Source organism: Astyanax mexicanus, chromosome 19 (assembly GCF_023375975.1).
Source record: "Astyanax mexicanus isolate ESR-SI-001 chromosome 19, AstMex3_surface, whole genome shotgun sequence".
NCBI lineage: Eukaryota > Metazoa > Chordata > Actinopteri > Characiformes > Acestrorhamphidae > Astyanax > Astyanax mexicanus.
In genome coordinates this window covers 26951178-26966509 of record NC_064426.1, presented here as the reverse complement: position 1 = coordinate 26966509, position 15332 = coordinate 26951178, and the positions used below count along the sequence as shown (strand labels likewise).

Sequence of the window (15332 nt, the reverse complement as noted above, 5' to 3'; positions counted from 1 at the left end):
CTTGGAATAAAGTGTGTTCAGGTACATTTCTGGTGTACTGCTATCTTGGCAACAGAAGACACAGGTGCGCCACTGACTGAAAAAAACCCGAGACAGACGCCAACCGCCAGGTGTTCATTGCTATCTCAGCAGTGAAATGTCTGTGCTTTTACGTCAACAATTAATGGAATCAACGAGCGGAACCACAGAGGTCAGTCTCCCCTGCTGAGAAGTGTTGAACATTTTCAGTTAACTGCACCCCTGAAATAGCAATGCGCCAAAGTCAGAGCGCACCTGGCTCTTAAAGGGAATGGCAAGTGAAATGCTAACTGGTTTATAGTATATATATATTTTACACCTAAAACACACCCATGATTAATTAAGAGAATTAGTACATGCCTTTTGCGTGCAGAGTGTACTTTTCTTGTCGTTACAATAGCAAAGACACATGGACACGTCCTAAATCAAGCTACGTGGTGAGACGATTTACACAATTATATACACAGTTTTAGCTAGATGCCACTGGTCACCATCATTACCACCCACTGCGCTGTCCACTGTTGGTGATAATGCCTATTATGTATGTACTTAAGTAGTACTTTAATGGGTTTGACTTTGACTCTCTATTGAGTATAACGGATAAGTTAGAATTTTCACCACTGTATTTAAAACATAAGTTTTTATGTATTGTACTGTAAAAGTTTTTGCTTTTATTTTAAAAATAAAGATGCCCCAAAAGGTTATTTACATGAATCATTGAACACCATTTCCATAAAGGAGTTGTGTGTTGGTAGACCCTTTAATTTGGTGAAGAACCTTTACTTCTTTTAACTTTTTACACACATATCTGTCTTGAACAATTGTCCTTTATGAATCAAAAATGGTTCTATTTATATTTGAGTCCTTACTCAAACAGAACTTTTACACATGTAAAGCATTAGGTTACTCTCTAACTCCAAATCTATACTCGGGTGTAATAACTAAGCCGTACAGAATAATTATACTTAAATAAAAGGCTTGCCTAAAAAATAAATCCACTGTCAATGTTTTAACAAATATAATTCTGAATAGGAAAAATAAAAAAAATCCTGGGCTTTGAAAAATAAAATGAATATCTAAATAAGCATCTAAATAAGCATAAAAAGTGTGTTTCTTTGAAATAATAAATAATACACAAGAAATTTACAACTGACTCAAAAACTGCCTCAAAAATTCACTTTGAATATTTCAACAATCTTCTTTCTCTGTTCTCCTCTCACATTCTCACAACGCATCAATGAGAAAGCCTGTAAACAAGTGCAATGCTGTTATCTCCTCTGACCACAGTTCAGTGGTTCAACCAATCACGGCCCTCAGAGAGATTGGGCCCAGCCTATAGTTGATTTCACAGACCGTCCACCCTCCTTCAGCAGGAGGTCAAACCTTTAGAAACTATTGGTGGATCTGTACATTGGACAAAAGAATTGGGGAAAAAGTTTGTAACCTGCTGTTAGAGCTGCAAATGGGAACAGACTACATATTAATGCCTTAATGCCTTAGGAGCAATGTGTAGATGTATATACAGGTGTGTGTAGATAATATATATTGTAATATATACTGTATCTCTGCATCTATGGCCTCCAAAATGACATACTGCTTTTTTACAGATACCGTGGTACATGCATTCTTTGCTGCCCTCATGAGGTCTAGTAAAGTACTACTGCTCTACTGCTCTTTATATGTTATCATTTCCTTTTTGTTCCACACCCATTTTCTATTTCAGAAGTCAGGACACATACAGCACAATCTAACATATATTCCTACGACAATAAAATAAATATAAGAGCTAATACAGGCATACAAAACTTTTACAGTCTAAAAAAGTGGACAGTGATTTCATCAGCTTTGCGATGAGAATTTATCAGCATGTCATTATTAAGCCATGAAACCTTTGCTCATATTGACGATGACACCACAGGATCACAAGTCCTAAATAATGGGGGGAGGCTGTTCTGTGTTTATGGCTGAACAATCTGACAGATAACGCATCAGACATAATGGTCTAAAGTTCAAAGTTAGCCCAGCCAACCAGACACACCGGTCCACAGATACTGACATACAGAGGACCCTGTGGAAGACATATCTTCTGTTTTGCTGGGTGGAAGTAAGTGTGTGAGAGGGCCAAAACATGGACATCCTTGACACCCATGCCTATGACCGGCGGCAACGCAGGAACACGGTAATTTCTGCTAAAACATACTCAAACCTAGATTTTCCTCACATTTTTAAAATGTATATAACTGAATTTTGCTGGCTGGGACAGCATACATCTGATCCTGGTCTTCTGAATGAGTGTGCATGTATAAAAAATATAATAATGCACCCAGAATGTAACAGAATGTAGCAGTTATCTTTCAGGGATATGATATCAGTGATTACAGGTGTGGTCTGATTAGACATGGAGTCTTACCACAAGAGGGCAGTCCCAGTGTCTTAGAGGCACTTTTTGGGTAGTGTACCTCTTGGTGAGAGACCAATGACTGCGAGACATGCCTTTATGACTCAAAAAATAAATTTTGCCCAAGTAATGGATTTTGAGAGGTGGCAAATCATTTGACTGAAAGATGAATGATAGTTGTTTAAATAAGTGTTCTGCCAAATACAAACTTCCCAAGTATTCCGGAAGTTGCGGGAGTTTACCGCATATCACTAACGGCCTCCCAGAATGACTTTTTCCCCCAATTGTGCATGGAAAAGTGAAGGAAAGGGAGAGAAAGGCAAGTCCAGGTCTTGGGGGCTGAGGTAGTTTTGGTCCAGGCCCAGAGGTACCACCCTGAAATGAATTTTTGCAACTTGAGATATCTGCATATAGCGTTGAATCCAGGTTGGTGTTGGAGTATGAAGGTCTTGTGGTGACGTTTAATCTTGCCTTTGCTGTCGAGCGTCCTAGTAGTGCCCTAGTAGTTCCTAGTAGTGATATGAGGAACACTATCAGCTCAGCGATATGTGCTGGAAATCCTTCAGCCACATGTGTTGCCTCTCATGTTAAGGCTTCCAACTGGCATTTTTCAGCAGGCCAATGCTCGTCCAAACGCAGCAAGGGTTTCCCAGGAATGTCTTCATCTGATTGCAGCACTTATATCAGTTTCATTTCACAGTTTATTCAATTCCAACAACTCCTTCTTTGGTGCATTATTTTTTTTTTTTTGGTCGGTGAGTGTATTTCAATGGCAAATGTACTGTATATATTCTAAATACATTAAGTTAAATAATCCCTCCTTTCTCTTTCCCATATTTCTTTTTATAGTCCTGCGTCCTCTTTCTTTCTCTCCTCCCTTTCTTTGCTTCTGCAGCACTATTCTTCTACCTATGGATTCCAGAATCTACACCTTCTCTTCTGGCTGCTGGTGTAAAGGCCGCCCCTGTGATATCATTGGCTCTTATGGTGCTTAGTTACAATGGAGGGAGGAGCCTGCTGGGCGTGGCCGGAGGGTTGCTGTTGTCATCTGGTGGGGACATCTGTCTTATTTGGCCAGGACTCTTTCTCCATGGTAATAGAACAAGAAATTAATTGCATTACAGTGTTTCAATTCATTCAGTCAACACTGGTCCAAGTACTAACTTATATCTCTATGCTTTATTTCACATTATTTCCCTCCCAAAACCTTCTTTACTCTTGTTTTCTCTATAGGAATGGGCTTCTTTGCTCTGGCCCACCTGATGTACTCCCTATCCTTCCTGTCCTCACGTTACACAGCTCATTCCTATCCTTCGTCTGGGATCTATATCGTCTATCTGCTGCAGTGGGGTATAACTGGTGCGGCCTACGTCTACCTGCTGCCCTTCCTTCAGAATTCTCCAGAGCCCAATATCTTCGTTCCAGCTGTAGGAGCTTACGCGTTCCTCATTGTTCTCATGGCCACTCTGGGGGCACGTACCCGGCACTCACTGGTCATGCTGGGCGGCCTGGTCTTCATGACCTCTGACCTCAGTCTCGCACTGCAGCATTTCAAGGTTGTCGAGTCTCTGGAGTACGGGAGGCACATTGTCATGATAACGTATTACCTGGCCCAGCTGCTGATTGCTGTGGGTGATGTGAAGGCCACCATGGCGGAAGAGGGTGGAGACTTCAGCAAATGGAAGAAATCATAGGTTCAGCACAGACTTGCAGACATGGACATAAGTATCAGAGTAATGCAGATTCACACAAATTCTGGGACTTTAGGAGATTTGATAAAACTTCAAAATGCTGTTTCCAGAAGGTTCTGAGCCTATATATGTACTGTATGATCACAGGATTTGCACAATCTCTGTATTGTTTAAGTGTGTCCATTGTTGTCAACCTAAATTATTCATATTGTAATGGCGCTATTCATTGTGAAAATATGTCAACAACTATTATAAACTTACTACAAATACAACGGTATTTGACGATATACACTATATAGACAAAAGTATCGCTAATTTATTGTTTCTCTGAAATAAGTGTATTAAAATTTTTTAATTTATAATTGCTTTTGTTTGAGTAACTCTGTCTACTGTCTTTTTACCAGATACTTGCTATGGTAGAATTGTTATCTTTGTGCTAGGCTAGTATAATGGCTAGCACAGAATATTTATATCTGCTGAGCTTGATGTGTTGTGTATATGAATGCGTTGTTGTCTAAATGAGACTTACAGTCTTGTGTGTGTGTTCATGGCCAATTACCACATTGAGGCTAGCACATGCCTCCTCCAATACATGTGAAGTCAGCCACCACGTCTTTTCAAACTGCTGCTGATGCAGCATTGCTGAGTAGCATTACAGCGCACTCGGAGGAAAGCGCATCAACTCTGTTCCGATACATCAGCTCACAGACGCCTCATGCTGACCGGCATCACCTTTTGGAGTAATGCGGGGAAAGAGCGCCATCTACCCAACCAGAGAGAACAAGTCCAATTGTGCTCTCAGGCCAGTGGCAAGCTACATAAACAGGATTCAAACTGGTGATAGTGGCAGCACTTAGCTTGCTGGACCACTCCCCTAGAAGTATTTTACACCCAAGTATATATAGGTCTACATGAGCAATGAATGTGAACACTTTTAACACCTTTGTGTACAAAGTTAAAAGTAAAATGGAGTGTCAGTTTTAATAATTATGAAATATAAAGTTTAAGAGGTTTAAAAGGTTCGAGAATGTTTTTTGTTCTGAGATAAAGCCCAGTTTCAAATGATGTGTTCCTTATTTAAGAAATTGAGACATAGCAACCATACATTAAACAGCAATATGCTAATTGCTAATAACTATTTTAAACAGGGTAGTAACACAGGCATGGTGTCACGTTTACCTAATAGATACTAAAACCTAAATCTGGCCCACATCATTCAGCCTGGCTGAAGCCCTCAGCTTTCAGCTGCTGATTCTGCAGAAATAAAAAATATGTAATGAGTTCCGTGGTTTCTCATGTCCTAATGGAGAACCACTTTCTGCGAATGAGCTGCTCTATACTGTACTAAACTCCTGCATCAGCAGAAAATCAACACATTAGCCCTCCAACAGCAATCTGGCGCCATCAAGCGAGCGGAGGGGGCGCGGCTGCCCGGGCTCTGTGAGCCGCTCGCTGGCTGGAGCTCAGAGCTCAGTTCCCGGGAGTCACCGCGGCTGAAGCTGGCCGGCTCTGTGTGTGGATCAGTTCAACACTGAGGAGCTGCTGAAGAAACTGCAGAGAGGAGTGTTGAGGAGAGATTTATGATGAAGAATTGAGGGTCTAAACTACAGGTTATATATGGTAAGTACTCTTAAATATATGTAATATTTTAATATTCTAATCTTAATATTTACATCTCAGTTGAAGACATAGGTAGATCTTAGAATCTCCTGGAAATAACATCTAGCCTGTGTGAAAGTTTCCTGTAATTTTAGTAGGTTAATATATCTATGTCAAACTATCAAAATGTACTTTTAAATGTACATTTATTTACTCTATATGTGTAGATAGAAAGATTATGAGAGATACACTTTGATACATATATTTTTCATACAGCTCTGGGAAAAATTAAGATACTACTTCAGTTTCTGAATAAGTTTCTATGATTTTATTTTTTATTATAAGTATTTGTTTAATTAAAATGGACGTTGTTGTTTTGTTCTATAAACTATGAAGAACATTTCTCCCAAATTACAAAAATAATATATAGTCATTTAGAGCATTTATTTGCAGAAAATGAGAAATGGCTGAAATAACAAAATACAGAGCTTTCAGACCTTAAATAATGCAAAGAAAACAAGTTCATATTCAAGTTTTAAGAGTTCAGAAATCAATATTTGGTAAAATAACCCTGGTTTTTAATCACAGTTTTCTTGGCATGTTCTCCTCCACCAGTCTTACACACTGCTTTTAGATAACTTTATGCCACTCCTGGGGCAAAAAATCAAGCAGTTCAGCTTGGTTTGATGGCCTGTCTTCATCCATCTCATTATTTTTTTTTCCAGAGCTGAAATTAAACATTTGACTGCTAGTTTTAATCAAGTTATTTTGAGTTGATGAACTCCTAAAACCCCACATATTTTTATATTTTACTTATAATGTGGATATAACACTTTCAATGTGGCTTTATCCCGATATTGTCTCTATAGACGTCTTATGTGATGTAATGGACTCCAATACTGTTCTCTCATAACCACACCATTATAGCTCCAATATAGTGAGCTAAACCAAGAGATATAGCTTCTTAATGCATTTGTACAGTATGCTTTCTCTCTCTCTCTCTTTCTCTCTCTAGCCAGCCATAAGTCTTATTGACATGCTTTGACATTTGACTGTGTTTCAGTTCAGGAACTATGCTAAGCTAACAAAACACACTGGCTTTTAGTCTATCAGTCTTTTGAGGTACAGTGTCCTCCTGTCACACTTTCTCTTACTTGTACTTCTGAACTGTGAACTAGACATCATCTCTGCACATTAAAAATGTATGAAAAAGTATCTCTATTTTTGTGGATTTTTAGTTTGCTACATAATTTGAACACACAAACTGTCTCTTGCACTGTGTCAAAATTTCTTGATGAATGATCCAACAGAAATTCTCCAAAATGACCTGAAATAAACTCTTATTACATTGACTTCCATTGAATGTTAAGAAGGTTTTATCGCTCTCCTGTAAAGTTGCCGTTCTGGCATACTTTGTTTTTCATTGGACAGCGACGATATAGACTAGGCTGTCACATAAGGTCAGACCTTAGCATGTTAGCATGTCATGTTAGCATGGTTTTACTCTGTTAGACAATGAGAATGTGCTGAATACCCCCCTGTGTTGTGTTTCAGTGAACTGTTGATTACTCACTGACCAAGAAACACGAGACGCACTGACCTAAGATGTACTTAAAAGGAATAGTCCGCAGGCACCACAAGGAAACTCTGAAAGTAGGCCAGAATGTCAAAACACATTACCTTCAGCTTGAAACAGTGGTGACAAGCTAATTAGTTCTATCCCGTTTTAGGTATTTACAGGCACAACTGTGAGTGTTGATTTAGAGAATATTCAGAGGAGGAGGAAGTGTTAGAAACTGAGTGTTTTTCATGTTTACAAAAAGTAATTGTGATAGAACTGAAGCTTAACAGATGAAATTACTGTCACAGACATAAATGCATTGCTTTCATTGCTTTCCCTCTCTCTGTCTTTCTTTCCCTCTCTCATTGATCCCCCCACAGCTGCAGTGTCACACTCTGCAATCTTCATTGTAGATGATAATTAAGCTTAACGACAGGGCTCGTTTGCCCTCGGAATAACTCTACAACAATCAGCTGCGGCAGTGATAGCAGGGTGTCAATTGTAATAACTTGTTTTTCTGTGTCTGTTTCCTGCTTGTTTCTTTGCAGTCATGTTCGTGAGGCAGCTTGCACAGCTCGCCTCTCTCTGATGGTCCAGCATCCCAGTGCCCTCCCGGGTAGGAGATGCCAGTGTCCTGCCATGCTGCACCCAGTGGGCTTCCTGTTTCTGCGACTGGTGCTGCCTTGCCTGCTGCTCCGAGTGCTGGGTCTGTACTGGGTGTCTGGGTGGGATGGGCAGTGTCGACAAAAATAAAAGCCAAATGCCTTTAAGGTATATTCAGAAAGAGAAAGAGAGAGATAGAGAAGGACAGTGAGAAAGGGAAATAGAGAAAGAGACTCAAACAGTCGGTAATATTTATGACCTTTTACATGTAAGGATTAAACAGCATACTAATAATAAGTTTCTATTTCTAATTTTCTAAGTTTCTATATTAGTAATTCATTGGTTATCATTAGTAAGACTGACCACTTAAACCAAAAGCCAGTATACCCAGGAGCTACAAAAACTATACATCTCTGGAAAAAATATTAGACCACTTCAGTTTCGGAATCAGTTTCTCTAATTTTGCTATTTATAGGTATACAGTATGTTTGAGTAAAATAAACATTGTTGTTCTATTCTATAAACTACAGACAACATTTCATCAAAATTATTCCAAATATACAAATATTGTCATTTAGAGCATTTATTTGCAGAAAATGAGAAAAAGATGCAGAGCTTTCTGATTCCAAATAATGCAAAGAAAACATTCTTCATTTTTTTAGGAGTTCAGAAATCAATTTTTGGAGAAATAACTGTGGTTTTTAATTACAGTTTTCATTCATTTTGGCCAGTTCTCCTCCACCAGTCTTACACACTGCTTTTGGATAACTTTATGCCACTCTTGGTGCAAAAATTCAAGCAGTTGAGCTTGGTTTGATGGCTCATGATCATGCATCTTTCTCTTGATTATTTTCCTGATGTTTTCAATTTGGTAAAATCAAAGAAACTCCAGAGCTGTATATACTATCACCATCAGAAAATGATTGCAATAATAGAGGGAAACGTTGGATTACAATACGTTTCGGAAGGAAGATTAAGTTGATGATAAACTCCTGCAGATTTTGCTGTTGGCATGTCCAGTAACATTCCATTTTCATTGTGGATTGATCTTAAAAATTTGGCTGGATGTTCTCCGAGTCAAGCTCTTGAGACGGCAGCAGTATGTGGACGGGCATTGTCCTGTTGGAACAGCACACCATAGTGTGCGTACAAAAAAGTTACTTCCACACATAGATTTGTTGGTCATCTCCATCAAGACAAAATTGGGACTTGTCACTGAAGATGACCAGCTGTCACTCCATGATAGTCTGGCACAACTACCCACTGAGTTTCATTCCTGTCAGTTGACTTTTTTGATGCATGTAGATTTAAACAACTTTTCTAGTCAGACTTGGCACTATGATCAAAAATCCATGCCTATATGCCGTAGCTACAAATATACATATATATTAGTAAAATATTAACTGAACTACAAGCCTATAAAATATGTGACGGCAGTGTTTTCTGCATAAACATACTTGGGATATACTTGTAGAGATGTTCTTCTGTATTTACTTTAAATTAACTATTTGGATCACTGTTTAATCACTAAATATAGAGTTGTACAGCTTATTATTTTGTGTATAACTTGTAAAATGTATAATTTAATTTCTAGCACATTGTTAAACTACCTTTTGAATGCAAATAGGTGCGAGCTACCAGATCAATTACCTTCCCTATTATAAGCGAATGTCTAATGAGTAAAGGCAGTGACCATCTGCTGTACCAGACTAGCAATGTGCTGATAATACAGGACTGTAGAACAGAACAGCATAATCGTTTCACTGAAAAATGCAGAATGTGCATTCTTCATATTTGAAAAGCATTTTGTCGTTACTAAAATGATAATCAAATTTATCATTTTTTAGCTTGTTAAGCACTGAAGATAAATGTCTAGTAGGAGTTGCACAAATATGAATAGTTTATTAGACAACCAGTCATTCAAAAGTCATCATTACTGTTATAAACAACAAACACAAGTGTCCTCAACATCAGTGCAAAGTAATTTGCTGGTAGCTTGCCAACAGGTGTTGTTGCCAGATGCTGTGGTTTGAGGTGAAAGTTTTGCACTGCAGATGAGTTTTAGCATCAAGCACTCTGCCCACAGATACACAGGAACTGCATATTTAAATCACCACAGCTCTTAGTTTATTCTTCTCTCTGAGAATTGAAACTAGTTCTGGGTATCTGAGCATCTGTGCTCTCACAGTATTTGATTTGTGTAATGAAACAGCGATTGAACAGGTACCAAAATACTATGAAGGGTTTTTTTTACTTTACATTCATTTTTGCACCACTGCCAAAATACTCAAAACAAATGGTCAAATTACTGTTTTAGAAACATATTTTAAATTTGTGAAAGTTGGTTAAAACCTCATAATAAGCTTGCAGACTTTGGCTCAATAACACACTTGGGTTTGTAGGTAGTCACATAAATTGTGGTTTGTTTAAAGTCTCATGCACTGGTTCTGGCTGCTGTGCTTGTGCAGGTCTCACTCCTCATAACAGGCAAGCTGACTTGTACATACAGGGATTGGAAAATGAAACTGAAACACCTGGTTTTAGACCACAATAATTTATTTTTCTGGTGGAAACAGGAGAGTTGAGGTGCACATTGAATTCTGCCGTGATTTTGGCAGCTGTGGTTTTAAGTTTTTTAGCACCCAAACATCCTTTTCAGACAGCTTCCTCTTGCATCCACAGTTAATCCGGTTGGATGTGGTTCGTCCTTCTTGGCGGTATGCTGACATTACCCTGGATACCGTGGCTCTTGATGCATCACAAAGACTTGCTGTCTTGGTTACAGACGCGCCAGCAAGACGTGCACCAACAATTTGTCCTCTTGAACTCTGGTATGTCACCCATAATGGTGTGTACATTGCAATATTTTGAGCAAAACTGGGCTCTTACCCTGCTAATTGAACCTTCACACTCTGCTCTTACTGCTGCAATGTGCTATTAATGAAGATTGGCCACCAGGCTGGTCCAATTTAGCCATGAAACCTCCCACACTAAAATGACAGGTGTTTCAGTTTCATTGTCCAAGCCCTGTAGTATGCTAGCACTATCTAGTCATCATCTATTGAGTTAAGCAAGCATATTTCCAACTATTGTACCAAACTGTACCAAATGCTCAGAGTTCAAGCCTTTACTGACAATACCTTAAACATATAACATAAATATACAAAAATATCAGATATTAATAAATGTCATTATTATTGCATCCCTCAGGCCTGGGTTCTGGGTCACGGCAGCTGATGTCCGGATGTCCTGAAAGCTGCTACTGCTCAGAGAGCCGGGACGGTGGCCTGGCGGTGCGCTGCAGCAACATGAACCTACTGGCTGTGCCCCGTGATCTACCCAACCAGACGCGACGCCTCTACTTGGACTACAACCTGCTGGTCAGCGTGCCTGCTGACTCTTTTTTGGGGCTCCCCCTTCTGGCTGAGCTGGACCTCTCGCACAACAGACTGATGCAGCTGGAGCCCGGAGCCTTCCACGGCCTGGCTGACTCTCTTACCAGCCTAGACCTTTCCTTCAACCTGCTGGAGACTATGGACCCAGAGGCTCTGGGGGAACTGCGGGCACAGGCCAACCTCACCCACAACCCCTGGATGTGCGACTGCCGCCTGCAGGTGGCCATGCCTCAGCTGCAGCTGGAGCCGTCCTCCCTGGCCGGAGTGGTGTGTAATGGCTCGGAGCCAGAGGACGTGGGGGCCCGCGGTGTGCCGTTTGTGCTGGTAGCTGCAGATCTGGACCTCTGCGCTGCCCTCAAGAGGACCACTGACGTCGCCATGCTGGTGACTATGTTTGGCTGGTTTACGATGGTCATCTCTTACCTGGTTTACTACGTGAGGCACAACCGAGAGGACGCTCGGCGCCACCTGGAGTATCTCAAGTCACTGCCCAACAAGCAGGGCTGGACAGATGAGGTGTCGACCCTTAGCACTATGGTTTAAAACGTGTGACTGGATTTAAAACTCGTTTACCTGGCGCTTTGATGATGCATATTTTTATACTAACATGCCAAAAGGGTGTCACCTCTAGAAATGGCTTGGGAATGCCTACACCTGTATAATTTGTGAGGTGTTATCTTGTGAGTGAGGCTGAGGACCGAAAAAAAACTCCACAAGGTCTCAAGGCATTATCATCAATAGTGGACAGCACAGTGGGTGGTAAAGATGGTAAAGTGACTGGTGGTGTCTGGCTGGAATTGTCCATGCAAACAGACAAGCAACTCTCACATAATATAAAACCACATTCACATTCAACAGTGCAGGAGAACCCACACATTATTTAGCTTCTATTGGACATGACAAATGAAAAACAAAAATAGAGATGATAAAACTGGAAAAAGGCACAAACAATCTTTATTAAAATAAAATAATAATACATAAAGTATATACATATATATAACATATATATATATATATATATAACATATATATGTATATACTTATAATATGTACATATATGTATATATGTATATATAACATATATAAGTATATAACATATATATATATATATTTTTTTTTTTCAATGAAATTTAATTTTTCTCTGAATGGTTTATTATTGTTTAGCTAATATTCAGTTTTATTAAAGGAACAATCAGTGATAATTAACAGCGAGTGTGTGAAATGTCTACAGGGTTTCCAGTTTCCTGCTCCAGATGCGAAGCTCACACGGGTTGCCAGATTGACACACAGTGGCAAGCAATGACTTTCTCTGTAGCTGATGAATATATATATGTTTTAATGTCCAAAATGGCCATCTCTATTATGCTAGTAGTGGTAGTAATAAATTACCCAGGTATGGTAAGCAACCTTACCGAAGCACAGTGATTACCTGTTGTAAAACACTGATTATGTTATGAGATACTACATGAAATATAATCCTTAATGGTCCTTTAATTAATCATCTAAATTGTCAGCAGGTTACACTACTAATAGTTAGGAAAGCAGTGGATAAAGTATTGTCATCATATTATTGCAGCAGCAGTGCAATAATTTAATAACGTCATCATGCAGGAATAGTTCTAGTCTAGTTCATCCATACTGTACTGTTTAATATGGGCACACTGTGAAATATGATATGACATATGACATAACTTTTGTGATAGAACCCACTTTATGCAAGGTCTGATGTAATATGTGATGCATTGTCTTTTGATTCTTTATTGTACTGCTTAAACTCACTGTATTGTATCTGTTTGTGTTCCATTTTGGTAACTGGACTTAGTTGCCTTACAGAAAAGAAGGAATATTTTGCACAATATAAATATAAATACTGATACAGACAGAGCAATTTATGCTAATGTCAGTCTGAGAATGTGCATGTGAACTGTTTGTTATCATTATTTAATGTATATAATTTTGAACCATAGTAAATCTACGTCCTATAGTTAGTGATGTAGAGCATGTCCTTTAAAATGCAATTCTAATAGCCAATGTAAATAAGTGTGTACAATTATGTGGCTGTGTATACTGTCTGTAGCTACAGGAATGTATGTAATGCCTGACATTATATACATACATACATACATACGATGCCCCAGTTCATACTTGTGTGTGTTCTTTTCGATCTCATGTCCTCGTGACCTCAGACTTGAAGTTGACTAGTATATTTCTGTTCCAAAAGCATGTAGAGGTCAAAACAAATCATTCAGATTCATTCCCAAAGAGTCATTCAAGGCCTTTGCTTGCATGTATATATATATAGCTGACACTGTACCTTTTGTTTTTGCTTTGAAGGTAACCTTTGTTCTCAACTGTCAAACGCTTCAATGCTGTTGTATTGTATGCTCTTAAAGCAACGGTTTGAAGAGAATCTGTGTTAACAATAAATTAGTTCAGCCCAGAAATGTTTGATGTGTTAAGTTTGGTCGCTAATTTTACACTGACTACTAAGGGATCATTGTTGCCAACTCCTCAGTAAGGAAAGTAGCTATTGGCTGTCCTAAAAGTCGCTAGAAATCGCTAAATGCATAATACATGTTTTTGAAGCTGTAAAGGATTAACCTTCTGTTTTTTACAAAAAAAGTCGCTAGAGGGTCTGAAAAGTCGCTAAATATAGCGACAAATTCGCTAAGTTGGCAACACTGTGAGGGACTACCATATTTTTCACACTATGAGGTGCACTGGATTGTAAGGCGCACTATAATTGAACATCTATTTTCAAACATAATGCGCACTGGATTATAAGCAACATTTTAAAAGACACTATAAGGAACTTCTAATTCAGCAGGTCTCTCCGCTGGGCGGTGGTGTGGTGGGGGGTAGCTACCTAAGTTAAGTAAAGCTAAGGTAAGTAAACAAAACTGTAATAAAAAACTTTCTTTTAAAGTCAAAGGAATGCTGCACAGAAATCTACACAGAATTCTCTCCTGAAAACTGTGAGTCAAGTGCTTCTGTTTATTTACTGTAAGCTTAGATTCCCAATTTTACCCAGCACTAAGGCTGGGGCATTAGCATTAGTGGCTAACTGCTAGCAGGGCAATAATACTGCTAGCTAAGGCAATATTATCTAGTGGTTCGTCCCACGTAGCTTGTTTTAACATAGTAAACGCGAAGGCTACAGTCCAATATACTTGCCTCTGAGTGGCAAAAGAGCTAGAGTAGTTAGTGGTTAATGCTAATGCTGCTCCAGCAGTGCTAGTCAGCGTTAGCAGCAGGCTACAGTCCTATATAATACTCGCCTCTGAACGGGGAAATAGTGGTTAGCGGCTAATGCTAGTGCTACTCCCCTACGCCCTGGTGCTGGAGAACTGAACTGAAACTCCTGTATAATGCTGTACTGCAGCGGAGAGGCTTTACTGCTCCTTAATACCTGACTGTTAAAATTTATACATAAGGTGCACTGGATCAAAAGGTGTACTTGTGATTTTTGAGAAAATTAAAGAATTTTAAGTGTGCCTTATAGTGCGAAAAATACTGTATTTAGTGTAAGGTTGCCTTGCATTGCAATGTTTGGCATTGAAGACCTTGAGTGTCCTTATAGACACTTTCACCCCTTCAATATTTAGTCTGAATCAGTATAACAGGTGTGAAAGGTGCCACCAACCATGGTCTCTTTGGTTTTGGCCCAGATCAACTGGTCAATCGATAAATATGCAGTGTAAAACACTTTTTAAATTGTTTTAGATATCACAGTAAATTGAAGCAGGCTATCATCACCCATTAAACAAATCTGACTTCTCAGTCACAACAACAGATTATGCTTTTGATTCCCATATCTACTGTAACTGTAGATTAACTCTTAAATATAAACAGAAATAAAAAAAATCTGGAGGTTATCTGTACACATTATTCTAATGCGTGGTGTGCAAGTTCTTGAATGGAGTCTAGTTCTAGCAGGGCAGCAGAATTCTGCCCAACATCTGATTTACAAAATTTACAGAATTTGCTGACAACAAAGCAACAACCTTCAACAAATCAATTAATAGCACATAGAGAGATGTTGCCCATGTAGGTGATGATAAAAGAAT

General features: G+C 39.1%; 2 protein-coding genes across 3 annotated transcripts; both read left to right on the top strand.

The window, feature by feature from the left end:
* Positions 1–2034: 2034 nt before the first annotated feature.
* On the top strand, positions 2035–4461 carry tmem86b (transmembrane protein 86B). The gene is made up of 3 exons (XM_007256282.4): positions 2035–2197; positions 3266–3509; positions 3650–4461. Exons 1-3 carry the CDS (start codon positions 2147–2149, stop codon positions 4108–4110), a joined length of 756 nt encoding a protein of 251 aa, XP_007256344.3. The 5' UTR covers positions 2035–2146; the 3' UTR covers positions 4111–4461.
* Positions 4462–5365: 904 nt separating this feature from the next.
* Positions 5366–12267, top strand: lrrc3cb (leucine rich repeat containing 3Cb). 2 transcript variants are annotated; one of them, XM_022672488.2, is made up of 3 exons: positions 5366–5727; positions 7816–7973; positions 11081–12267. In XM_022672488.2, the coding sequence occupies exons 2-3, from the start codon at positions 7856–7858 to the stop codon at positions 11806–11808; spliced, it is 846 nt and encodes a 281-aa protein (XP_022528209.2). In that variant the 5' UTR covers positions 5366–5727; positions 7816–7855; the 3' UTR covers positions 11809–12267. The 2 variants fall into 2 exon arrangements, with proteins under 2 accessions (XP_022528209.2, XP_049324175.1); XM_049468218.1 differs by lacking the exons at positions 5366–5727; positions 7816–7973 and adding an exon at positions 9903–10701.
* The last annotated feature ends 3065 nt before the right edge of the window (positions 12268–15332 follow it).